Below are 26,473 nucleotides of genomic sequence, written 5' to 3'. Positions count from 1 at the left end.
TGTGCTCAGATGCCAGTGGCAAGCAATTCTGTACATAGGAAGAAGGCAGAAGATGGCACACTGAGTCAGTCTGAACAGCAGTGAGGTAATTTTGTTCCCTTGCAAATAGATGTCTTGGAAAAAAATAGAGGCTGCATGCCAAGAGGCTATTGATTGTGTTGCTAAATAAAGTAGCAGTCTCACTTTGCAGTAGGTTCTTCTAGAAACACCTGCTAAGCGTTGATGAGGAAAGGAATGCAGCCATCCCAGCACGCTGGCATGGCACAGCACGACACAAGCGCAGCAGCAAATGGAGGGTTTTAGTACCACCACCTGAGCCAGTGCCCTCCGAGTGCCCATCAGAAGGGATGACTGGAGGTAAAGGGCCATCACGCAGCAATCCCAAGACACGTGTGGAAAAGTGGCATGGCAGGAGGGACTCACCTACTCTTTCCTTCCACAGGAAAGCAGGGAGAGCTGCTGGGGAATTCCCAGCCAAAGAGCCAAATGGCCAGGGGCGTGGGATGTGAGCACTCAGCAACAATGCTGCCGCTCCTTGCTAGAGTCCCAGGAACCAGAGAATAATGCTGGGGGGTGGCTCAAGACGCGAGTCCACACTTTCATCATCTGTCCAGATCCCATGGCTTGTCCTTCATATGGCAGAGCAGAGCTGGCCACACTGCTTCTGCCCACTATGCTATGAATCGTGTCCCCTGGTGACCTTGATAAAGCAGCAATGGGATTCAATCCCACCCTAATTCCAAGTGAAAATGTCAAGAGAGGGAATGATGAAAAAGTGATGGGATGCTGAAGTCAACTTCTGGATAGAAACCTTGAGTCAAGAAGCGTGGTGCAAGTGTTGGACTCGTGGACATAACTCAAAGAGCCACTACTAGAAACATTAACAATGCAAAATGGGTAAGTCCTAGAACAACACATTACTATTTTGCAAAACAACTATACTTCTTGGATGGGGCTTTGAGTGACCTGGTCTAGTGGAAGGCGTCCCTGCCTATAGCAGGGTGTTGGAACTAGATGAGATTTAAGGTCTCTTCCAACCCAAACCATTCTGTGATTCTATGATTTTATGACATCATCTGCCTGCTTTGTTATTAATCTAGCCATTCCTGGAGTTGGTCTTGCTACAGTTTCTTGTCTATGATACCAGATGAGGGGGGGTGTTTACTGAGGTGTCAGAGGGCTGACGTGCTGATGTTACCTCAGTAGTCCAGGGGTATCCTTTGTCCTTCGCAGATGGCTTTGAGGTTCTGAGAGACAAAGGTCCTTCCACGAGCAAGGGTCCTCTGGTCACGCTTACTTCACCATGAATATTGATGCTTACTTAGGCATAACTGTGCAGTATAGGATGTAAACTTTATATATGTTAAGCAAGTTAATACAATTTCATACCACTAAGAAATTGATGCAATTTCATACTAAAAGACCAACTGGTACAATAGTCAAGGAATTAGATTTTCCCAATGTGGGCTAAAAGGCCATTATTTGGGGACTCAAGGCCTTGCAGGAGAGAGGCAAAAACCAAAATACCCTCCACTGTCCAGCTGCAATCCGAAAAGCAGCTGGACATGGACACCTTCTTGTTGGACTGACAGACCCTCCGCTCCTCCAAACGAGCGGCTTGTTTACAGCTGAGTCTAAAATAAACCTTGCCTACTTCTTTTTTTCACTCCTGTTATTCCTGCGGAGCGAGTTGGATTCCTCTCTGACTCACGCATGATTAACTAACTTCCAGCTGCATTATCTTTATTGTCGCTGCCGACGCACAAGCCAGCGCTCAGCACGACTTGCGGATCCCAAGCTGAGGTGGCAAGGCTGCCGCTTACAGAAAAGGGCGCTTCCCCCCCCCCCCCCCATCCGAGAGTTGTGGGGTTTGGGAAATTTTATTACTGTATTTTTGTTTTGCATTATTTTTCTATTTAAGAGGCAACACGTGCTCGCTTTCTCGGGGGCCGGAGAAACACAACCAAACAATAACCGAGAGTATGCCTCGACCCACCCCGCGCCACACGGAAGGCGGGTCCCGGTACCGGGACGTGGTGGGTGGGGGAAAGCCGGCACCGGGGCGGAGGGGTCCGGCAGTCCCGACGATGAAGCGGTTAAGGCCGGGCACCAGGAAACGGGAAGGAAGCGCCTAAGCCCAGCAGGAGCCGCACAGCGGAACACGCCCCACACCCCCCCCCACCTCCCTCCTTGCTCCCGGCGGGAGCTGCCGCCGCCGCCGCCGCCGCCGCCGGTAGTGGGCTGGGCGCACGTGCGGGCGGGGCGGCGCGCGGGCACGTGTGGCACCGGCACCTGGCGGCAGTGGCTGCCGCCGGGCGGGTCCGGAGGGAGGCAGCTCTCTCGCTCCCTCCGCGGCGCCGCCGCCGCCCCGGGGGAGGGCGATCGGAGGCGGCTTACACAACCGGCCGCCCCTTACATAAGCCGGGAGCCGGGCCCGAGGGGGCGGTGCGGGCCGAACCCCCCCCGCTTCCCCTCCCTCCGCCATCCCCGTCCCCCACTCCCGGGAGCCGCCCCCCTGCTGCAGCGATGTGACCCGCCCCCTCCTCCCTCCCTGCCTCCCTTCCGTCGCCGTCCCCTCCCAGGAAGGAGCCGGAGTCGGCAGTGCCGCGGGCCCGGCATGGAGTAGGGCGGCCCGGGGCCGGCGGCGCCGCGCGGGCATGGAGCTGGGCCCGGGGCCCTGCGCGCTGCCCCCCGCCGCCGGGACTGGGTCCGCGACCGGGGCCAGGTCCGCGGCGGCGGCGGGGGGACCGTGCGCCGAGATGCTGCAGGTGGCGGAGGAGGCCTTCCGCGGCGGCAACTTCGAGCTGGCGGCTGAGATCTACGGTTCGGAGCTGGCGGGGCTGCCGCAGCCCGAGCGGGGCCTGTGCCTCCGCCGCGGCGACGCGCTGGCGCGGGCCGGCCGCATGGCCGAGGCGCTGGACGCCTACGGCGCGGCGGCGCGGCTAGCGCGGCTGCGGCCCGAGGAGCTGCGGGAGCTGACCGAGAGCTTCGCCCTCAGCATCCGCGACAAGGAGCTGCGCCTCCCGCCGTGGGGGAGCGGCGGCGGCGGCAGCGGGGCGGAGGGCGAAGGGCTAGGAGACCCGGCGTGCTGCCGCCCGCCTGAGCTGTTCGCCTGCCCGCTGTGCAGGCGGCTCCTGTGCGAGCCGGTGACCCTGCACTGCGGGCACACCCACTGCCGCCGCTGCGCCGAGCCCGGCGACTGCGGCCGCTGCCACCGCCCGCGCCGACCCGGCGAGACGACCTCTGCCGCCTCGCCGCCATCGGCCGCCGGGGCCGCCTGCCCGCGGGTCAACGTGGTGCTGGGCAACCTGCTGCACAAGTGGTTCGGAGCCGAGAGCCGGGCGCGGCGGCTCCGCGCCGAGGGCGACGCGCTGCGGGAGCGCCAGGAGCTGCCGGCCGCCCTGGAGAAGTACAACCAGGCTCTGGAGATGGGTGAGCGGCCGCCGCGGGGAGGAGGAGGAGGGGAAGGGGGCGAGGTCCCCATTCACCCGCAGCAGCCGGGCGGGGTGTGTGTGTGTGTGCGCGCGTGATTTATAGTGAATGGTGGGAGAGGGCGCCGGGGGGGAAGTTTAGAGAATGAACCCTCCCAGTGGGTCTTTCCCTCCCCCTCCTCCCCCCAATGAATGGCTATTTTTGTTCCACTGTTATTTCTGTCCTTGCTCAGAAGGTGCCTGGTGTTGAGCTGCTTGCAGTCGATGACTCATTATGCAGTATTTCTAGAAAACCCGCTTTCCTGTCTGTGGGGAAACCCATCTTTTAGTAAAGGGTACGCGGGAGCGGTTGTGTTGAGCACCACCGTGGGTTCGTGGAAGAAATTAGTGTGTGGATCGCGTTCATTCACCTACGTGCAGTTGCATCTTCAGCAAACCGTTGTCTTTGAAAACGCCTAACGAAATATCAGTGGGTACAAAGGCTCAGAGAATTTCCTTTGTCTTACGCTGTGCAAAAACACTCGAGATAAACCTGCATTTTGACTCGCGGAGATCGTTCGCCCGCCTTTTGAGGGTAACCTCTTTATAGGCGTGTAGTATTTCTGTGTGAAGCGTATTCTCTGAAGAGCCTGGGTTCGAATAAAAATGGCACCGCCTGCCTTCCTTCTCTGCCAAACCGATGGCAGGCTTAGTTTATCAAAACTGGGTTGTTTTCAGCCTCTGTGCCGAGTAGTAGGTGGATCCTGCTCGCTCAGTTGTAGCCTTATAGTAATAGTTGTGTGTGTGCGTGCGTGCTCCTGGCTTGTTTGCTCTGCAAGCAGTGGGGGTGGTACACCACCATGAGTATCTGAAATGCCTGGAGCTGGGAAGAGCCAGGATCTCAGCAAATCCCCCGGGATCTGCCACTCCTTCAGTCTTGAGCATGATAGATGTCTGGTTTAATTGAGGAGGAAGGGGGCAGAAAGCCTCGGTTGCGTTAGCAGAGGCGAAATCCTGCAGGTAAATCTCTTCAGAGGACAAATGTGGAGAAAACTGCCCCTCCTCCATGGAAGGGCTCCTTCCCTACTTGGAGTAAAATTGCTTTCCCTGTTCCTAGTTTTTACAGCTAGGGATAAATGGCTCTGATTTTTATTATTATTTTGCTGACTGCTGTGGAAAGAAGCACACTGTTACCTCGGTCCCTGACTCGCTTTCATTATTTGCTGTGGTTGCATGATAGGCATCAGAGATAGAAGAATTTGGGATAGCATAGCTAATGCTGGCTGCAGAAACCATTACTTCTGCTATTTACTCCACTTTCCAGCTAGATGTGACAAGTTTTCAGTTAGCTGACTGTCCCTGTAAAAGTATTATGCGGTTTAGCTGAAGTAATCTCTATTAAAGTAGGGCAGGATGGAGAGCCCGAGAAGGAAGGTGAAGCAGAGGGAGGGGGGAGGCTTGATGTAGGTCAGTGGTGGATACAGCAGGTTTTCAGTTGTGGAGCCTGTTAATATTCTAGGTTCAAGGTCTCACTCCTGGGGAAAGTAGCCTCTTGCCAATGAAATAAGTGCTTGATAAAATTTTTAGAGAACTCTCTGTGCTTCTTGCTGTGCCTGCATGGGGTGAGAGGGAAGAGTGTATGTAGTGTGGTGCTTAGTGTTCTCACACAGCCTGCCCTTCCCCTTCCTGTCCTTGGAGCACGTACCTCCAGCCGTGGCTGCTGTGCATCAGGGTCTTGAGATAACTCCCTCACAGTGCACTGGTTTCTGTCTTTCCGAAGCACTTTCTGTGATTTCCCACGTATGCTGGGAATCTCTTCAGAAACTCCTTGCTCTGCCAGTGACTTAAAAATTGCTTAATAAGGTTTTCCGTAGGTGGTTTTTTTTTTTTTCTTTTTTAATTCTAATTGAAAATAACAGCAGGTATCTCGCTAGCTTTTGAAATCCTAAAACCATAGGCTGAGATGTTGTAACTTCCCAGTAGCAGATCCAAATTCCAGTTGCTGATGGGCAGCCCACCCTCCAGCCTTTCACCTTGTTTTCCTGTTTTGTGTGTGCTAATGCCATTTCTCACAGCTCCAGCTGCTGTCTGAACCTCATGTTCTGAAATTCTTACCACGTGCTCATCAGGTACTGCCTTTTGGCTTGCTGGAGTTGCCTTCTTGCTTTCCAGCCAAGTATTGCAGTAAATAAGGGGCGGGGGAGGGAAGGGGGGAAAAGAATGAAAAACATGTTTTCTAACCATTCAGTTCTTCCTAAGTGTTAGCATATGGGCAACTTGAAATGCTTATGAGCCACTGTCAGGTATTTAAGACTTTAATGTGTGAGAAAATAAGTGCTTTTTTTAACCTCCACATGCTTATGTATTACTACTGAGAGTCAGGGGCGTGGGTATCCTTTGAATTTCTTCTTGGAGACTGAAGGCACATGAGTACATTGATTATACAATTGCTGTATGAACTTAGGTAAGAAAATTCCAGGCTTCTTGGCAGGACACATGGTTCAGTGGGGTTTTTTACTGGTATTTCTTGTGGAGTACTTTGCTGCTCCATCTGCAACAACGGGCTTTGTGTGATGTGTGTGCAGATTTTCCAGTACTGATCACTTCCTCATTCTGACTGCAACCTTCTGTCTTCTGATTTGCATTTTACTTCTTGAGGTGCTTCAAGTATAAACTATAAAAGGCTCCTGTCACGTAGCCAGTACGCTTATTTCCAGCACAGTCTGGAATATCTGCTCCTAATTTCGGGTCTCGAGGAGGTCTGCATGCCTTCAGGTTGTCAACTTTTCCCAGTTTAACTAGTTAGTCCTGCAAAAGGTTACTCTTTGCAAGTTATGTTCATCTTTTGTCTTTGTCAGATCTGCAATACCACTGCTGCTCCTGTGTGTGCTCTCATAGTCTGCTATGGATTCAAGGGTGGTTGTGTGGGGTTTTTTTTCTGTTGTTCTTTTTAACAAAATCAGTTTTATTATGTGGTCCTTCTAGTCCTCTTGAGATGTCCACAGCTTGGTTGTCTCTGCTGTTTTAAACAAAGTCACTGGCTCTTTTGCTGCCGTAGACATTGGAATAGATCCCTCGTTACTGCAAGGTATCTAATTACCACAGCTTCAAAGCAAGCACATGTCAGGCTGCTTGAAAGGAAGTGTTTGTTTCCAGCTGGATTGCTCTTTGTGCCAAGCTTTATGCTGCTCAGCCATCATAATATCAAGTATTGTCCAAATCTTGCTCTCAGGGTTATTTCCCTGAAATTTAGAGAGCTGGGGTGTCAGAGGTGGGCTTCCTCTCTGCCATCCCTTCTCTCTATACTGGTCTTCTGATTATATGAACTCTTAGGTCAATTAAACTGAATTATGTTGTGTTATATGCATGCAGGGTTGTTTTTTGTTTGGGTTTGGGGCTTTTTTTTCGTGTTGTAGGTTCTGCAGCTTTCTGCACCCCTTTTCCTCTCACCTGTTCTCTGATGGAGATGCTTTCTGGAGGGACTGTGCTAGGGAGGAGTACAGTTGTTTCTGTGTCTCCAGGCTTACAGACCCCTTAAGGCTGTGTGTCTGAAACTGAGGGAAGCTAGATTTCAGTGACAAATAAACGTGGGTGTACTTCTGGGAGTGTGTGGCTGCTCCTTCATCAGGAAGATAGTGAATAGGGCTTTTCCAAGTACCATGCATAACTCTGTACAGCCAAAGAGTGTATTTTGGCAGGGGTGGAAGCACAACAACAGTGTTCACTATCGGGGAACATTATTTATCAAAAAATATTGTCTTATGCTGGCCAAACAGGAGCATATTGTACACTTTGTGCTAGTCTGCTGGTTTTAAAGTGAATGCTATACAGCTCTGAAGGAGACTGAGCTCTCCTGCGGGTGAGGGTGTACTTGTGAGCAAACACCCACAGAGTGTAGGAGGGCTTGGGTGGCAGCAGCTCATGCCTTCAGCCAGCATTTCTCTGTGCCCTTCTTCTTTGTACCAAACCTGCCAGCATCCTGTGTCTTTCCTGTAAATACGGCTGAAGATGCCTGCCCAGAGGTAAAAAGCCCAGCCGTGCAGTCCTCTTGCTGTTGTTGCTGCTGTTTCATAATGGTGCTGGTTCCTGAGCTGTGTTGGCAGGTATAGGTCATGGGTGGTCTCTCAAGCCTGGGTGTGGGGCTGCAGCTCTGCTGGGAAGGGCCATGAACCTCCCTGGCCCTAATGCCTAAAGAGCTTCTTTGGATGGGGAGGGATGGCCATCTCCTGGTTTCTGCAGCATGATGAAGCAGGTGTTTGCTTGCCTGCTGTGCAATCATGTCTGACTCCCAACAGAGTGGCACACATCATATCTGGACACCAGCGTGCCAGGACACCCCACTTCTGCATGAGGCATGTTAGCTCTGGTGTTTAATTACCCACTGCTGCAAAGTCTGCCAAGTCTGAGAAGCACTGCTGTCTCTGGAGAGCATTAAAAGCCACAGCAATCCCTTGGAGTGGTTGTGTTTACTTCTGGTGTGATGGGCTCTTTCTGAGCAGAAATAAGTTTCTCCTAGGATGGGGGGTAGCTGATGCATGTAGCTGCCCAAATTGCCCAGCATTTTAATTTCCTTCCCCAAGGGATTCACAGTAAGCATGTAGGAGATAAAGCTCAGTTATATCAGAGTTTTAAAACTAGAGTGGAGTTAAGAATAGATGAATGTGCAAAGGGGGCCTTTTATTCCTAAGTCCTCTACCTGTATCTCTGTTTCCAGTGGATAAAGGATGGTGCAGGAAAGGCCAAAGAGAGGAGACAAGTTTATATGAAGCCTAATGTAGTGTCAGAGGAACACGCTGCAAGACAAGCAAGGGAGATGCTCCATCTCTCATCTCCTCAGATGGAAAGCTGCATGCTGACCCCCAGCCCACAAAGTGGTATTTGTGGTATTGCAGAAACAAAACGTATATGCTTTCGTGAGCTTTGATGGAAAGAAGGGGATGTGTCACTCTTGGCCAGACCTTGGAGAGCGGTTTCTCCCCTCTCATCCCAGTGAATGTTCACCATAAATTGGCCTGATCCAAAAGAAAGCTTAATGTTGCCACTCAGCATTAATTTATTTTATGGTCAAGCGATTAATGGACACTTATCTGGTGCCTTCCAAATTCTCTCTTCAAAACAAGTAAGGAGGTAGGACAGGCCAGGAGGCTGTAGGAAAGCCATAAAGAGAGCATCAGGCATATGAGCATGAGGTCTCAGGCCAAAATACACCTATTCTCAAGCAGACTGAGCCTCTTGGGGCATTGTCATGGTGGTTCCTGCTCCCCAGCTTGCTCACTGGGCTGTTCTGGATAGTGCACTGGGGGTTCACCTGCTCAGGGTCACCATACTCATATCGCTTTCCCATGCCAAGCATTGAGTTTGCGTGGTGGGGGGCTTGGTCCTGCCTCTGTGCTCCTGAGCGTGTGGACACTGCTTTGCTTGGGTAGCAAGTGGGCTGGTTTGACCTCAGTGTAGAGTATCTGCAAACCATCTTGGCCTTCTTGTCCTATCCTATTTCCTCTGGTCTATATAGACAGTTATTCATGTTGGTGTTTTTGGAAACAAATTCAATTACACAACTCTTGGTGTACTGGCTAGGTGGGTGAGTAGTTCATGTGTATCTTTGGCTTTTTTCTTCCCTTCCACCTTCCCTCTACATTGGTAACTCTCAAACAGGTTAAAAAAAACAACCCAAACTAAAGAAAACCCAACCAACTAGCAGTGTTGCACATAGAAAACAAGTGTCTTGCTGCATTCCTTGACCTTCCATTTTATTAATTATGCTGCTGTTTTCTAAGGACTTGGACTCCTTAGCAGTGTGCTTGGACTGAAGTTGTGTTGTTCAAAGAAAGCTGCTAGAGAGCATCCGCATGGACCTATATAGGAATTATCATAGAACCACAGAATGGTTTGGGTTGGAAGGGACTTTAAAGATCATCTGGGTCCAACCCCCTGCCATGGGCAGGGACACCTTTCACTAGACCAGGTTGCTCAAAGCCCCGTCCAACCTGGCCTTGAACACTGCCAGGAATGGGGCAGCCACAGCTTCTCTGTGCACCACTTTGTGTCTTCTTTTATACAGTATTTCAAGAAGATTGATATTAGAAGATAAGGTCAGTTGTCTCTTTCTGACGTGATAAAAAAGAGGTTGACCAAACCTTCCTTCCTCACAGGGTCTTGGGAATACTTTCCAGTAGTAAAGAAGTAAGTCTTTGATGTCATACCAGCCATAAAAGAAATAAAGCCATGGTAGACAGATGTCATGACTCCTAGAACAGCAAATGCTTCAGTCATTTTAATAATTTATCTGAAGAATATTTAATTTTGTAGCTCCTCAAGGAAAGTATGACTTCTAAGTGAAGAATGAGAGGTAGTCTTTCTGAAATTACATGCTATGAAAAAATAGTAGATGGTTGCTGCTTAGAGGATTTGTGCTAAAAAAAGGAACTTTCCCATCCCTCTGTAAAAATCGCCTCTTGTAATCCGCTTAAAGCCTGTCTCCAAAACCTCTTTGTTCTGTTTTGCAGGGGCAGAAAAATGTGTAAAAGTAGAAGTCAGTGTTACCTGGAGACTGTTGCAATGTTCTGAGGGTTGTTTTTAAATTAAAAGTGTTTGGCAGACTTCTGTCCATTTCCCCCCGCCCCCTTTCTTTTTTTTTTTTTTTTTTTAAACTGAGGTAGTGCTTGAAAAATAGTAGTAAATACTTCATATACAACACCACCGGCAACGTGTCAAGTACTTTGGAGCAGGAGCTCCTACTACTCCTGATTTGCAAAGAGCTTGCGGTCAAAGACTTTGAAAGCTCAGATCCTGTAGCTGGGTCTCTGGAAGTTTTGCCTGCTTGCAGAGGGTCTGCTGAAGGTAGAGGCTTTGCAGGGCTGCAAGAGTAGGGCCATGGGGGACAGGAGGCTTATCCGTCACAGGCTTGCAGGGGAGGAGGCATCATGTTGTCCAGTAGGAAGTCTGGGTGTGGGGGGTTTTTTAAGTAGTTAACATTGCTTATGTAACCTAGTTATGTACCACTTGAGATAGGGTGAGTATTTACCCCCCACTGTATGTAACACGGATGTAATTTCCTATAAATAATTGAACTACTTCAGCAATCCTAGAGAAAGAACTGTATCTGCGTATCAGAAAGTCTGAAAAGTCTCTTCAAACAGCATGTTCTTTTTCTTTTGCTGTGAGAAAGTATAACAGGATGTCTTTTGCCTTTGGAAGAAGACATTTATAGAACCGACTTGTGCTTCCTTATCTTAGTAGGATACTGCACCGCTCCTTTTCTCTTTTACAAATATATGAAGTGATCAGCTCTATTTTAGGACAGAAGCAATGAGGTAATAACTGAGAAACAGGAAGATCCTTTTTGCAGCTTGCAGAGAGTCAGAAATTCTGGGCTGCAATAAGCTTTACCTGGAAAAAGAGAAGGTTGTAGAGACCTGAAGAGTAGCTGGTAGAAAAAAGGGCAACTAGGTTATCACTGGTAAAATCATTATGGTACAGTATCTGGCTGCAAATTGATCTTGTTAACTATGATCACGGCAGATCTACTTGGTTGGTCCCACCTGGCTGAGAAGCACAGCATGTCTTTGGAGTCTTCTTGAATCACAGGTTCATGTGCACCTAGCACAGCTCCCTGTTTATGGGGGAGTCAGGGCTTTTCTTTGGGTAATTTGGAGATCAGGCCAGGGGGTTGACCTCTTGAGGTGTTTTGTTTTGTCTTGCTTATTATGTCTTTGTACTTCAATCTGTAGGCATCGTGCTTTGGGACAGTCTCCGTACCTGCTGTTTGAGGGGATGCTTCAGTTCTGACTGAAGCTTTGGAATGAAGCCTTAGCTGAACCCGAAACTAAATGGTGGGAGAACTATTAAGTGCTGAAAACAAGTCACACTTGTGTGCTTAAAGGTTTTATTATACTAGTGCTGAGCAGCCACAGATGGACTTGGGGTATGTCACATGAAGCAGTACACAAATGTCTAAAAGATAAGGTGGGAACTTAAAATATAGGGAGGGGGTGTTGATTCATTCATCCGGAAAGAGTAGAATGCACTGAAAGATTAGGATTTGGATGGGAGGGAGCAATGATCTAATACGTTATGCTTAGCTCTAAACTGAGACATTCTTGAATTGAGGACTTTGGCTGTACCATGCCATTCATTACTTAATGGGTTTGTAAAGAAGATTATCATTGGTTTTGTGGTTGCGGAAATGCAAACTAAACCGTAGGTTAATGTAATCTGTCTGGCGTGCTTCTGCCTCTCGAGGCTGTGTGTACAACATGAAAATGAGGGCGCAGAGTTAGCTGCACCTTCTTTGTAGCAGCTCTTCTTCCAGGTATCAATATAACTTCCCTTACAGTGTTTCTTCTGAGTAATGATAGGAACAGTGATTAACTGTGCTTAGTGGTGATGACAGTCCAGCTTTAAATAATGTATGGAGCTTCCCAGCTGAGGACTTCCTGAGCCTGAAATAAAGGTGCTTGGAATCTAAAGCATTTTGTCCAGCACACAGAAGAAAAATTGTATTCTTAAGTCTGGGCTTTTGAACAGCAAAATACAGAGGCCTGGAGAGAAGTTAGTTCAGTCTTAAAATTGTAAGTTCTTAAGAATAATCCAGCTCATCTGTCCCCAGTCTGTTTTGTTTCAGTCAAAGTAATAATACAAGGGAGTTTCTTCATGTCTCCCTGTGTTCTCCAGACCAGAGAGCGCCTAGGTAAGCATGCTGCAGGGCAAAGCAGCAAGTGGGTGGATCTTGTCTCCATCAGAGGAGGTAACGTGTTTCATTACACTGGCTGTGGGCAGCATGAGCATGGATGAGGAAGGTCTTTGCACTTGCAAGCCAGCTGCTGTCTGGTTGGTGCAGGCTCTGAGCAGAGGATGGTGGTGCCTCTTACTGCTGGTCCTCATCACTGCAGCCTCTATCAAGAGCTCCTAAACTTGTACTCTACTGTGTCTGCCAGCTTTGGTCACCTGGTGAAAATAGATGTTACGTCTGCCTGCAGAGTACTGTTTGTAAGTGTCTGCTTCGTAATAACAGTGGAAGGGTGCTTGGTTGCAAGAGTGGACTTAACGAAGCAAGAGGCATCTTTCCTTGCATCCTCTGTGCACTCAAACCTTTTGTATGCTTCCTCTGGGGTCTTTGGTTACTTCACTGCCTGACGGCTGCCAGTGATGTAAATGCAGGGAGTAAAAAGCCATGATATTCAGAAAACTTTGCAAAAAAAAAAAAAAAAAAAAAAGAAAAGAAAAAAACAGTTATTAACCACAGAATCACAGAATGGTTTGGGTTGGAAGGGACCTTAAAGATCTGTAGTTCCAACCTCCTTGCCATGGGCAGGGACACCTTCCCCTAGACCAGGCTGCTCAAAACCCTGTCCAGCCTGGCCTTGAACACTGCCAAGGATGGGGCATCCAACCTGTTCCAGTGCTTCACCACCCTCACAGTAAAGAATTTTTTCTTTGTATTAAGTCTGAATCTCCCCTCTTTCAGTTTAAAGCCATTCCCCCTTGTCCTATCACTATATGTCCTTGTAAAAAGTCCCTCTCCAGATTTTTTTTTGGGTTCCAGGGAAAAGGCAGCCACAAATCCAATTAAGGCAAATTAAAAAGTGAGGAAATGTGGTCTTGCTCATCCCAAGTATGCCATCATGTGCATTGTTCCTCTTAATCAGTTTAGGAAGCTGATCCCGGTTTTCATCTTTGCTGTGGAATGAAGTTTTATTTTAATGTCCTGAATGTCTTTACTGTTTCTGCTAATTATTTTATCAAGTGGGCTCCTCCCTCTATGCCACCCTCCCAACCAAACAGCCCCTGTGCATGGACTTGTCATGCTTGTGGGAAGGCTGGAGGAGAAAAACTAGCTTGCTCTTCAGTTAATTACTGCATCTTGCTAGTTTCCCACTGAAATTAAAAGTTTATTTTTTAACCTTATGTAAAGGCTTTCAGTACTGAATTGTTCATAACTGAACGTGTAATATAACAAAACAGGCCAAATTTCTTTCCTACTCTCTCAAGGGGCAGAAGTTTCTTTAAAATGTGGAAAAGGTTTCCCCTGAAAACCTGTGTAGACTGACTCTTTCTAGCAAGACACAAAGGTGTTTTTGTGATGACGCTGTTTCAGTTCTGCTCATGCATCCAAGAAGTATGCTTAGGATTGAAATAGATTTGAATAAAACGTGCTTTTCTAGGAAGAAACATCAGATAAGGAGGATTAGGGAGTTCTAGCAACTTTAAGCTTGTTCTTTCTGTGCTGAGTTCCTGGAATAAATCTGAGTGGTAGTTTATTACAGTAAAACTTTTATCGTCATCTGTGGTCAGTTTGGCGAATTCTTTAATTGATCTAATTGCCTTCCTGGCACAAGGAGATTTTGGGGAGTCCTGTTCTCCTGTCAGCCTCACGAACTCAAACAGCAGAGGTTTTTGGGGTGTTTTTTATTAAAAAAAAAAATCTGAATGCTTGGGCATATCTGGAAAAGCAATTTTGGGTGTTAGCTTCTGCATAAGTAACAGCACAATCTAACAAACAGCTGCAGAAGAGTGCAAAGGTGGTGAGTGGAAGGTTCAGGGTTTTGGAAAATCTGTGCTGGCAAGCACACTCAAGGTAGGCAGTACTTGGTGGTCCCAAGGAGGCTCTAGGAGGTAGAGATCCACCAAGCCCCTTGGCTGTGGATGCTGCCGACGATAGGGTTTGATGCCCTGGGATTATGGCTGGGAGGGAAGGAGCTGTGTGGGAAGGCTCCCAGGACCTGCAGCTCTGGAGAAGTCTCTGTGTCCCGCCTGCCTGGAGCCACAGATCCTGGGAGCCTCAGCAGTGGATCCCTAATGCTGACAAGGACATAAATTTTGCTGTGCAGCTGCAGGCTCCCAGAAGAGTTTGATTCAGGAAATGCCATCTGCTGGTATTGTGGAAACAGTAAAATTTTCTATGCTTTTATCTTTTAATTTGGCCCGAAATAATAAATCGGTTCATAAAAGAAATCTTTGCCCTTCCCCCCCTCCACCCTCCAGAAGAAAGAATGGGTGCATTATTTTAAAACAAACTATCAGCTGTCGTGTGACATTTTTTTTCCCCAAATAAACTTGACAGTTATTATAGCATGCCAGCATATAGCAGTGTTCACAAACTCTGTATGTCCTTGAGTCTTCCTCTTCCACCTTCTGTGACTTAATCTTTTTTCACAACACAGGCGATAGGACAAGAAGTAACAGCCTCAGGGTGTGCCAGGGGAGGTTTAGATTGGATGTTAGGAAAAATTTCTTCACCAAAAGCATGCTCAGGCATTGGAAGAGGCTGCCCAAGGAAGTGGTGGAAAAACCACCCCTGGAAGTGTTCAAAAACCATGTAGATGAGGCCCCCAGTGACATGGTTTAGTGGTGGACTTGGCAGTCCTGAGGTAAAGGTTGGACTTGATGTTAAAGGTCTTTTCCAACCTGGTTGATTCTGTGATATCATGGTGCTTATAGAAACCCTGTGGTTATTTAGGTTGTAGCTGGATATTAACTTTTTCTTCATACTTCTGCACATACCGTAAGCTGGAGTCATCCAGCTGATGCCACAGTTCCACTGACAGAGAATATGAGGTGTCAGTCCATCTCGCCTTGCCCTGAGACCAGCCACAGACCATCCTGGGATGGTTCCACATGCAGCTGGAGACTGGCAGGGATGAAGGGATGCGTGGTCACAGAGCCGGTGAGCTTTCAGGCTGTACTGCTATGTCAGTGAGTGGGGTGAGCTTGAATGGAGGCGGCTGGACACTTCTCCAGCTATGGCATCTTGTGTGGCTGCTTCATCTCACTATAGAAAACCTGTTATAGTATAGTCTCGTAAACACTGCTCTCTAGCAAAGCTGGTGTGTGGCTTTTTGTTCTTAAATCCCCTTTCTCTCTCAGTTAACTAAACATTCTTTGCCAGTTACTCATTAAGATGGGACACACCTTATGCTTTATGATTGAGACTTATTGAACAAAAGGTACAAGCCCTGAATACATGCAGCTCTTTCTAGTTTGCCGTGGGGTTGGGTTTTTTCAGTAGCTTGTTTTTTTTTTTTTTTTTTTTTTACCCTCAAATTTTGAGAGCCTTTGAACTTTGCTTCAGGAGGACTTGCAGCCTCTGCCACACCATTGTGCACCGCAGTGGCTTTCTTTGGTTAAAGCTTTCGCAGTGGAGACAAGATCCCCCAAAAGAGCAGATGAACCTGTGCTCTCTGAGTCTGATGAATGTGTGAACTGTGCTGAATTGTGTGTTGAAAAGCGCTAGGAAGTGTCAGCATGGCTGAAATGTGCAGTAGTGAACAGAAGCAGGAAGCTGGCTTGCTTGCCCCCTAATCTTACACTGTTTCCTTTTCCCTGTGGTGCCAAAAAATACCCCACCCAGCACTCTGCCTGGCTCCCGAGAGGCCTGCCTCCCTCGAAATACACTGCATAAATACCCTGCAGCAGATACGATGGTGGAAATACAGAGTATGCATAAATATTTAATACAGACAGAAGACAGATTGTTTAAATCATAGCTAAATTAAATAATTTCGTATTTGAGCATCTTCTGAAAGTAAAAAAAGCTTGTTTTTGAAGATAATAGGTTAATTGTTTTTGATTTCATTTGACTTGCAATCTTTCTAAGATACCAGCTAGAAACGTGGATCACTGCAGAAGTCTGCATAGGACACCAACCAAACAAAAAAAATGACAGAAACCCCACAGTGTGAACTAGCCTTTTTTGAACTCCTTATTTTAGGCGTAGTCTCTAGCCATCACAGTCTGGGACCAGTGGGGCAGCATCACCCCTGGTATGTCATTCTGCAGTTAGTGTGTCTGGCATCAACCCATGCTATAGGCAAAAGAGACAGGAGTTCTTACTGCTTCCTTCCTTCTCATCTCTTGTCCTGGCACTGGGCGTTTGTGTGGCCGTGCAGTGAACCAGTTGAGGGGAAACTGATCCTCTTAAATCTTTTTATTTATTTGTTTTTATTGAATTAGCTTCCAGTCAATTGATTGCTTGTTCTGGTTCTCTGTGCAACCACGCGAGCCTGGTGTGCTGCACGAGCGCCAGCATCAGCTCAGGGGAGGAGGCGGCAGGATGGAGATGTGATCTTAGGCCATCCCTCGTAGGGGCTTGAACTTAATCCGTGCTGGCACCTGTGGCAGTTACGTGCTTGTTCTGTGTGTCTATACACCCGCGTGTGTGTGCCCAGGCTTTGTATGGGCAATGCGCTCTTACTGAGGATGTGTTCAGGAGCTTGTGCTGAAGTGAGATGCAAACAGTGAAGCCAAAGCAGGCTAGAGAGAGCAGGAGAGGTATGGAGAGGAGTCCTGCATAGGGACATGCAGGAGGCGACTTTTCCTAGGGGAAAAGTCTTGAGAGAGCTACCTTGGAGGTGGTTTAAGACACGTAGAAATGAGGCAGTGCTGTTTCTCAGCATACCTTGAAGCCTTTCTAAAGCTTAATCCCAGTGATGACAGTTTTAACCAGCTAAGGGTTACTGCACTTAGCTGACACCTCTGGGCAGACAGCTTCCAGCCCTCTGGAGGCCTTTCCCAGCACATGAAGGTCAAGAGTGAACAAGAGCAACTTGCACCTGAATCTCATCTCCTAAAATGAGATAGCTTTAGCAACAAAGACGGAGCATTGTTTGGGGCTTAGTGTGTTTTTACAAGGCTGCTGATGCAGCCTGCTGCAGTGTCCTCCTGGCGAAGCTGGGGAAGTAGAGGTGGAGGTTTGACAACTGGCTAGACCATCAGGGGCATGGGGTGGTGGTTAATGCTTGAGGGCTGCTGGGCAGATGGCTACTAGTGGCATTGCTTAGGTGTTGGTAATGGTGTTGAACTGCGTCAGCCCCTCATTAACAACCTCCATGAGCAGGCAGAATGCACTGTCAGCAAGTTCATCCATGACACCAAACTGGGGGAGGAAGAAGAGGTTGATGTGCTGAAGGGCAGGGCTGCCATTCAGGCCAATAACCTGGAGCACAGGCTGACCAGGATTGCCTGCTTCAGCGAAGGCAAGTGCGGCTGGGACACAATTACCCTGTGTGACAGGATGGGCTGGGCTGGACAGCAGGACTGCAGAAAAGACCTAGGGTCCAGGTCCTGGTGGACAAGCTGAACATGGATCAGCCAAGGGTTGTTTGGTTGTTTTGGTTTTTTTTTTAATAATTGTATGGAATTGTATGCTGGAGGAAGATTTCCATCTTTAGTGTGTTGTATAGACCTTAGAAAGGAATCGAATAAATAATGCTTGAGATGTTCATAAGCCATGCAAACTGAATTGCACATGAGTGTATGGGTACTGAGGCAATGTGTGTGATCATGTGTACCTGCCCTGAGGAGGGCAAAGGCCACAAGTGGATATGGAATGTGAAAGCTGCATGCATTTTTCTTAATGAGTGGCTTACAGGAACATTTAATGGAAGTCCTGTGTCAGTGATTTCATTCAAGCAAAGCCACACTGGGGGGAGAAACATTTGGGGCTTTTTTCTTTTTGCTTTCTTAAGTGTCCTGTAAGCAAGGTGGGGGAAAGAGCAGGTGGCATCCTGTGTGTGAATATGAAATCTGTCCTGCTAGATAAAAAATAGAGGTTGCTACCAGACTGAGAAGAGTATGTTTTACAGAAGGAAGGAATTGCCTTTTTTCCCATTACAGGAGAGTATAAATGCAACCATTGTGCAGTAATGCTTTTTAGGTTACTCTGGAAATTAGGTTACTGTATTTAACACCTCCTAGCACTTCTTTTAATGGAGTTCCTTGCAACCATTTTTGTCTTCCAGCTCCTTGCAAGTGTTCACTAATAGCACAGCGAGCAGAACTCTGTATGTTGATGAAAAACTACCAGCAAGCTCTTCACGACGCAGATGTCCTCTGCCGAAATAAACCCCACTGGCCTGCGGTACGGTGCTTGCATGTCATAAAGACCAAAACGAAAACTGCTTGTTCTTGAGGTTTCTGTCTGTGGTGGGGATAGTGCTGCTGAAGGTGTTGTTGGAAGAAGATCGTGGCATTATCAGGACTGGAAATGTATACTGAAAGCTAAGTTCTTCATAGCACAAGTCTGAAAGGTCCTTATCCTGTCTCTAGCTAGTGGGATTTCAGTGGTGGGCGGCTGGGTGATGTGGGGTTTTTTGTGCTGGTGCCTATTAATGTGATAGGGCTAGTGCTGCAGCTTGGCAGCAGAATTGGGTCTGGCAGCCCAGTGTGGCCCTGCAGGTCCCTCTGGGATGGTGTGTCCCAGGCAGTGGGTGGCTTTGACAGCCTGCTGGCCAGTGTGTCTTTCTGAGGAGCACTTCAGACTATATTTCAGGATCTTTTTTTTTCTCCCTGTTTAATACTAAGAGGTCATCTCTGCAATTCCTGCATGCGTCATGGTGATTCAGTAAGGGGGTTGGGAATTTTTTTTCATAATGAAAGGAAGTGTTACAAGGAGCGCTGGTTTGTGGGCAGTCTGAAGCAAGCATCAGAAAAGATGTTATGAGAGAGAAGGAAGAAGCATGTGGTGCCTGTCCTTACTGCTGGTTGCCTGAGGCTAGACTGGGCGTCTGACAGCGCTCCCCACCTAGAATTACATCTCCAGTCAGTCCCTCGCCCATCAGTAGTAAAACTGCAGCACAGGTTTGAGTGGATAGAGCCCATGCGTGCTTCCTGGAGAGGGTAGCACAGGGAACTGGGGCAGGATTTCAGGCAGATTGTGGCTGCCTTGCAAAACCTAAGGAGGTGTTGTACGAACCCCTCAGCCGCCTGCCTCAGCACGGGGGGCTGCAGCTAGGTCTCTGCAGCTGGGGTGAGCAGAGAGGTGCTGTTTGCAGCATCTAGTTTCTGACAAGTTAGATACTTGTCTCTGAAGGCTATCTGTCTTGGCACCCATTAAAACCTTTCTTATTTGAAAACAGTTCATAATCTTCTTTCCACCAATTTGCCTTTCTGTCCAGGATCATTTCTCATCAAGTCAGGAATCCATCTTGGGTGGCGTTGGCTGGGTTTCTCTGCAGAGGCGGAAAGATGAATTGCGCACATTCAGATGTTTTCTTGAATTGTCTTCTCTGTTTTTCCTTGAATCCATGGAAATGTGATGCGTGTCAGTTGTAGGCAAATAGAGATTTCATTAATCATATCTCTGAAGAATGCTAATTGAAAAGGAAATTTGTCATCATGACATAACGAGCAGTGTCACAGATGCATTTCACTTGTGTGTGTGAGAAATTGCACGTAAGCTGTGCTGATCCAGAATCCATGTTCTCCAGGAATCCTGGGCATTTGCTTTGTTTTGTATGTTGCATCCTCTCATCCAGTGGCAGAGATTAGCTCAAACATGCACTGTGTAGCTAAAAAAAAAAAATAATAAAATTTTTAAAAATAGACTATAAAATAAAACTTGTCATGGGAGTAGCTCCTTGGAGGCAAGCTTCTTACTGATACGTTTTGGCTTATTAATAACTGTCATGGCTTGATGAGATACTGGTGAAGTTCTTGGGTCCACTGTAGTCATTACAACGGTAGACAAGTTGGTTTGGTTTTAGTTGCTGTGAAAACCAGCTCCTTGGAGTCTTCGAGACAGGGAGAAATTTCCAGTTGTACTTTATGTGGCAGATAGAAACAGATGCCCTCCTGCCTGGACCTTACCCTCCAACCCAGTGCTTGTCAAGGCCATATGAAAATAGGAAAGGGAAGGTGGCAGCAGTAGTCTCTGAAGTGTAGGGGCCTTTAGTTCCTGGCCTGAACTTCTGCTGTTGGATCTTTAGGTATTTTTAGGTATCTTTAGGTCTGTGATTCTATGATTTTGTCTGTAGATAGCCCAGCTTAGTTCTCTCCTGCAGCTTGGATAAGGAAATTGCTCTTGTGGCCCCAGAGGATGAGGCCAAACAGCGTTGTAGCCTTCACAGTGCAGTGGAGTAATTTTGGCAGCCAAGTCGGGCATGTCAGGACTTGTCTAAAAAGGTTTTACAGAGGCTTTCCAAGCATCAAGATAAGAAGGTCAGGGTTGGGCCTTACAGTACCTCTCTTCTTACTGCACTCAGGAGAAGAAGAACGTATCTCACCTTGAGAGGTTGGTGTATACTCAGACTTCTTGTTCAGGTTACCAAGTAACATACATTAATTAACTTGTCCTACCCAGTGCCTGTTACTTGCTTTTGATACAAGCCGCCTTCTTTCTAACAGTAGAAAGGTAAAGATTTTAGCAGGTGTCAGCTCGAAGGGCTATATTGAAAGAGTGAGGGAGATAACTGCTTAGGAAGACTATGTGGTACCGGATCTTTTGGCGTTAGTATGAAGAATAGAAAAGTGCATCTGCTTATCTCTTAGACTAGTGAAACTGTACTTTCAGCACAGCCTAGAGATACACGTGTGGATCAGAAGTGGGCTTGCAGACCGCATTTCTGTCTAACAAACAAGAGGCAAATGTTTAAATACACGCTTAGTTTCTTTTCATTGTTAAGGAAGTAATTTTCATAGTCATATTTGAACTGCAAATTGATATCTGTGGGGATAAAGTAGGACTTGACCCCAAGCTGACTACCATACCTCTTGGCCAGGGATGTGCTACTCTAGTATGTGGGAGTAGGATGGGCTGAAAGATTTCTAGTTAAGCATTGGTAAGTTGCCCTAAATTCATAACGTTGTTGGTCTTCCCTAGCCAAATAAAATAGGTGAAAAATCATCTCCATCCTCGTGAGGAGATGAGAGTGTCTTGAACATAAAATCTTTTGCTTCTGCAGCTCCCACCTCCAGCCTGCCCCATGCCACTGCCTTTCCCATGCAGCTTCACTACTTAAGTTTGCCCTGGTATGTGAAACTGTTCTCTGGGGTATTGAGCCTGGTGGGATATGTAGTAGTCTCGGTCCCTGGTGGGAGACAAATACCCCTCTTCATTCTGCATCAGGTCCGCCCTGAGGAAAAGAGCGATGTCTTTGGCAGGGGGTGATGCAGCAGTGGGTTCTTGGGGGATCATCTTTCAGCAAAAGGGACTGACTTTCCTTTAGTCATATGTGTCAGAGAGGTCATTACTCAAAAAGTGTCTTATTCTTCACGTGCAGAGTGGCTGAACTTCCAAGTTTGCTTGCTGGTGTCTTGCTGCCACTTCAGAAACGATCTCTAGATCTGTATGTTTCCTTTGTGTGAACAGGGCCATTATGTGAAAGCAAAAGCTCTTTCTGGATTGGAAAGGACCGAGGAAGCATTGAAGGAGTTTCTCTATTGTGTTGCCTTAAATCCTGAATGGAGCTCAATGAAGAAAGAAGCCCAAAAGGTACAAAATGTATTTACTGGCCACTTCTTGGCCATCATGCTGCTCTTACTCCTGCAGCCAAGTAAAATTCATGTTATTTTAAGTGAAAGTAAACAGCCAAAAGATAATTTGATTCAGTAGGTTCTCCAGTAAACCTTATTAGCACTGTGCTGTGCAAGGCGCCTCTTGGGTTTGGTTGATTCCTCAACCAGAGGGAATGTGTATTTGTGAATTCCACTGCAAATCTGTAGGTTTGGCCACTGTCATTTGTAGATTACACTTGCAGTATGTCAGCCAGATCTGAGTACATCTGGATTTCATAGGCTCAAGGCTGCTAATTTTAGTGCCCACCAGAAAACCCACTTTTTAGTGGGAAGTGGCAGAGGATTGAGAAGCAGGAACTGTGTGCTGCTCTGTCCTGGAAAAATCCTGCAATATCTGTAACAGTTTGTCCCTTGTGGGAAGTTAAACACACTTAGTGCTAACCAACCATCTTCTGGTTCTCTGTGACCATACAGGCAGCTTTTTATAAAAAGAAATGGGGATTTGACATGGCACTTGGTGGGGACTGGTAAGAGGGGGAACAGGCTCTACACAGCTTTTAGCTAGGGGAGAAGTCTGCTTGACGGTAGAGGAGATGGATGCAGGGCGTGAGGAGAGCTTAAACCCCTCTCAGCTGGTCTTGGTAGGAGAGAATGAAGACTTGTGGAGGCAGGGATCTGAGGGTCATGGTGGAAACGGGTAGGGGCAGAATGCAACAGTGTGCTGCCCCAGGTACTCCTGAGGTGCAGAAGCCTTTGGGAAGGGAGGTGGGCACCAGAAGAGCACCTTGGGATGTGTCTGTGGTCGTGGTGGGGACAGCCATTCAGGGTTTCCTGAGCATTGAGGAATGCGGGATGTCCTGGTTGTCGGAAGCTTTTTGACATCCAGAAGCTGTGAAGTTTGTGTATCTGTGTTCATACAAACATAAATATCTTTGTCATAATTGTTACTATTTTTTCTTTTTTCTTCTCTCTAACTGACTAGATAATGTGTGAGATGTTTTTCCCAGCCTTTGAAAATGTGCATGATAGTCTAACAGCACCTTTCTCTAGTCGAACATCTTATACAAGATTGAAACCTGCATTTCTGAGTAGCATAAACACACAGTCAGCTGTGGAAGATAGCTCTGTTGCTGGGTCCTCAAAGGTAAAGTAAGAAGTGTTCAACATAAAAATACCAATAGTAACACAAGGTTCTGTCTGATCTGTGTGACACTGTCTTTGTCTGCACTCGCATGTACTTTCATGGTCAGCCTGTTTTCTCCATTGCTGTTGGATCCCTTGTTGGGATGTACTTCCTTAGAAGAATAAGAGAATTAAACTCTTGCTTCAGAAAACAATGTGATGCCTTCATGTGGGGGTCAGTTATACTTGTGGGCGTTTCTTTTCCGCTCAGCGTTTTAGTATGACAGGAACATAATTTCTAGAGACAGGAGCTGTAGGGAGAAAAGTGGCCCTGTTTTATGCAACTGGAGATTGCTGCCTTTGATATGGACCTTTCTCCCTTGCTCATTGTAGGGACATTCACCTATTGGTGATGTATACAGCTAATAAAAAAAAAAAAAAATCCAAAACAAAAGCAAAATTGTGTAATGCTGTATATAACTGTTCTTAATTTTTTTAGGATACTGTGTTCAGGCTAACAAAAACCCCGTCCCAAGAATCTGATGTATTTAGAAGCACTGATTCTCCTGTTTCCCACCGTGTTCTGGATCTCTATTTTGAAGACAACAAGAAGTCTTTGGGAGCTATTCTCTCCAGTTTACCTGGGGTTGGCTTAAAAAGAAAGCTGTCCAGTGATATGAGGGACTTACAAAGCTTGGATGTCCCCAATAAGATCCCTAAAAAAGGTTTGTGTTGTGGCTTAGAAAAGGGATTTCTCTTGCACATACTGAAAAATGGTAAACTTTCCCTGCCCCCTTTTTGAACGTGTCAATGAAACATTCTCTACAGGGATTGGAATAATATTTTGTTGTCTGGTGTGTCTGTTCCTGCCGCAACAGCCTATTTACCTTATTCCAGAGCAGTTTTAATTCATTAAATGAACACTGTGTTTTTCTTTCACAAATGGGCCCTTTCCAGTGTGTAATCCACTAACAGTTTGGTCTTTGTGTTGCTGGTGCCATTTCCATTTTCTGGGTCTCAGAGGTACAGCTGAGCTTCATTGCCTTTCTATATGAAGGAAAGATGCAGAAAGCCTGGAAACTAATCTTTAGCTGGCATCAGAAACAGTCACATGCAACTTTACATGAAATTTTCCAAGCAAACAAAGAAGCCTCTTAAAGGGTAAAAGCCCCCAGGTTTTCTGTCACTTGATAGCTGTGCTTACAGTTGGTTGCTTCTCAAGCTTCTAACAAAGACCTCCAGAGTGGTTTTAGTACTTGGGATAAAAATGCTGAGGGCAATACATTGCACTGAGTAGTGAAGTAACTGGTTAAAGGGGAGTCTGAAAATGCTGCTACACTAGGTTTTTTTTCTTCCTTAAAGAAAAAAAAATAAAACCAACCCACACCTTGATAAATCTGACTTCTGCCTCGCAATATTAGAAGTCTTCAAGTGCTGCTGTCTGTCTGCTACCTCTGCAAATGATCAGTGTATGGCCAGTTTCTGATCATGTTGCTGTGAAGAGAAAAACCCTGTCTGTGAACTACAGACTCGGTAAATAGATTGTGAAATCTGACCTGCCTGTATCTTCACAGCAAAGGCCAGAGATCGTGTTTTACCCATAACCATTAATTTCTGGTCTGTGCTAGATCCTGATGCCATGTTACTATTTGCAGAATTAACACAGTTAGGTTCTTGCTATTACTAAATGCTAACATGTGAGATGTAGGTTAAAGATAATGCTGTTTTTTCTTTGTAGGCCACACAACACCAGTGCCCTCTCCCCTATCCCATCTGTGCTAGAGATAAACCAGATGCTGAGCATAAGTTATATGTTAACAAGACATCCTAGTGTTTTAGCTTAACATAAAAAGCTGAGGTTTTTTTAATGGTCAATAATTTGGTTAATAAAAAGGACATGGAGGCAGCATTCATGGCTCTGTTGCAACTCATCTCTGAGCAACAAGGATGTGGATTGTAACAGAAGTTGCAGAATCTGCTTGTATAAATGTCAGCAGAAGCTCAAGCTGATAGCTCTTGAGCTTAAATGCTGCTGCTGCTGCCAAGTTTGAAGCCCATACCCTTTAAGCATGTTAAGTACAGGAATATATATACCTCTCCCAAAAACCAGGGTGGGCAGAATTTTAAGTGATGTGTTTTGCCTCCAGGTTTGCAGAGTGCTGAGCTAGTGAAATCAGTATTAGCTAATGCAACTCAGTAGTCCTTAAGCTGTTTGAAACTTGGGATTTGCACAGCAGCCTGGTCTAGAAGAATTTAAGCTTTTTTTTTTTTTTTTTTTTTACTTGTAAGAAAAATTACCCATGCTGAGAAATCTATAATAAACACTGATGAAATAGTTTGACTGTGTGTAAACAAATTAAATTCTGGACTTAATGTACTTTAGAACATCTGGCCTGGCTGATGTGGGAGTGGTGATGGTGGTGGGAAAGCAATAGCAGAGTGTTTTAAAAAATAGACTTTAAAAAAAAACACCAACAAAAAAACTTTGGAGAAGCAAATCATGGGTATTCAGCCTAAAGTGCTTTCTCTGGCTATAAACATAATTCTCTGCTCTCCAGAAGATTTCCTGCCAGAAGCTCTGAAACTTGGATGGAAAATATGTTTGTTTTGAACAAAACTTCAAAAAATAAAAGAGAGAAATTAGGTTCTTTATGGAAAACCAACTTAAACAGCATCTGAATTTGCAGTAATACTTAAATATTGACTATAATTGTCTTTTTAACTACTTAGATGCAGATGTTTTACATGAAAACACCACCGTCACTTCAAATGAAGTACCAACAACTCTGGTGGATGCATCGGACTTTGAGTGTTCCCTCTGCATGAGGTAAAACTGCATTGACCTTTCTAGCTTCTGAAAAAAGTTTTCATGGTGTCAGAAGGGGAACTGGCCAGAGAATGTCTAAATCATTACTCTCTTCCTTTTTGCTGAATCTTTCATCTGGTGAGTCTTTACATCTGTGATTTTGTCCACTTTTTATCACTTCTAAAAATGAAAACTATTTTTATATCCTTAGATAAAACTCACCTGTGCATTGTACAAAAGCAGGAAAGTAAGAGATGGCTAGGTCTAGTCACTCTTTTCTACAGTTTGGGAATCTGCATTGTCTGTGTTAGCAGCTTAGCTTTTCTGTTCCATGTTTTCATGTTCAGGTTGTTCTATGAACCCGTTACCACGCCCTGTGGACACACCTTTTGCCTCAAATGCCTTGAGCGTTGCCTCGACCATAATCCACATTGCCCACTCTGCAAAGAAAAGCTGTCAGAAGTAAGTATGTCCTTGCCCCAGTTAACAAAAAATGCACAAAGCTGCGTTCTTCTGAAAGCATCTATGGGGGGATTTTCTGTGCTCTACTTGCAGCCTGCATCAAAGGAAGTGTGTCCAGCAGGTTGAGGAAGGTGGTTGTCCCCCTCTGATCTGGTGAGACCCCACCTGCAGTACTGCGTTCAGCTCTGGGGTCTGCAGCACAGGAAAGACATGGACCTGTTGGAGCAGGTCCAGTGGAGGGACATGAAGATCATGAGAGAGCTGGAGCACCTTTCCTATAAGGACAGGCTGAGAGAGTTGGGATTGTTCAGCTTGGAGAAGAGAAGGCTCTGGGGAGACCTTATTGCAGCCTTTCAATACTTAGAGGGGCATAATAAGAAAGATGGGACAGGCTTTTTAGCAGGGCCTGTTGTGATAGCACATGGGGTAATGGTTTTAAACT

The 26,473-nt window shown here is 46.4% G+C and overlaps 1 protein-coding gene across 1 annotated transcript in view; it reads left to right on the top strand.

Moving 5' to 3' along the window:
• The first annotated feature begins 2,574 nt into the window (after positions 1 to 2,574).
• LONRF2 (LON peptidase N-terminal domain and ring finger 2) overlaps positions 2,575 to 26,473 on the top strand; it is a 35,419-nt gene continuing 11,520 nt past the window's right edge. Inside the window, exons 1-7 of the mRNA XM_030476874.1 lie at positions 2,575 to 3,432; positions 18,149 to 18,267; positions 21,496 to 21,618; positions 22,624 to 22,785; positions 23,263 to 23,488; positions 25,494 to 25,590; positions 25,917 to 26,031. Of these exons, the coding sequence (XP_030332734.1) occupies positions 2,658 to 3,432; positions 18,149 to 18,267; positions 21,496 to 21,618; positions 22,624 to 22,785; positions 23,263 to 23,488; positions 25,494 to 25,590; positions 25,917 to 26,031 (1,617 nt within the window). The 5' untranslated portion in view covers positions 2,575 to 2,657. The remainder of the gene's footprint in view (positions 3,433 to 18,148; positions 18,268 to 21,495; positions 21,619 to 22,623; positions 22,786 to 23,262; positions 23,489 to 25,493; positions 25,591 to 25,916; positions 26,032 to 26,473) is intronic.

Source organism: Strigops habroptila, chromosome 2 (genome assembly GCF_004027225.2).
Source record: "Strigops habroptila isolate Jane chromosome 2, bStrHab1.2.pri, whole genome shotgun sequence".
NCBI lineage: Eukaryota > Metazoa > Chordata > Aves > Psittaciformes > Psittacidae > Strigops > Strigops habroptila.
This window is presented reverse-complemented; position numbering and strand designations above follow the sequence as displayed.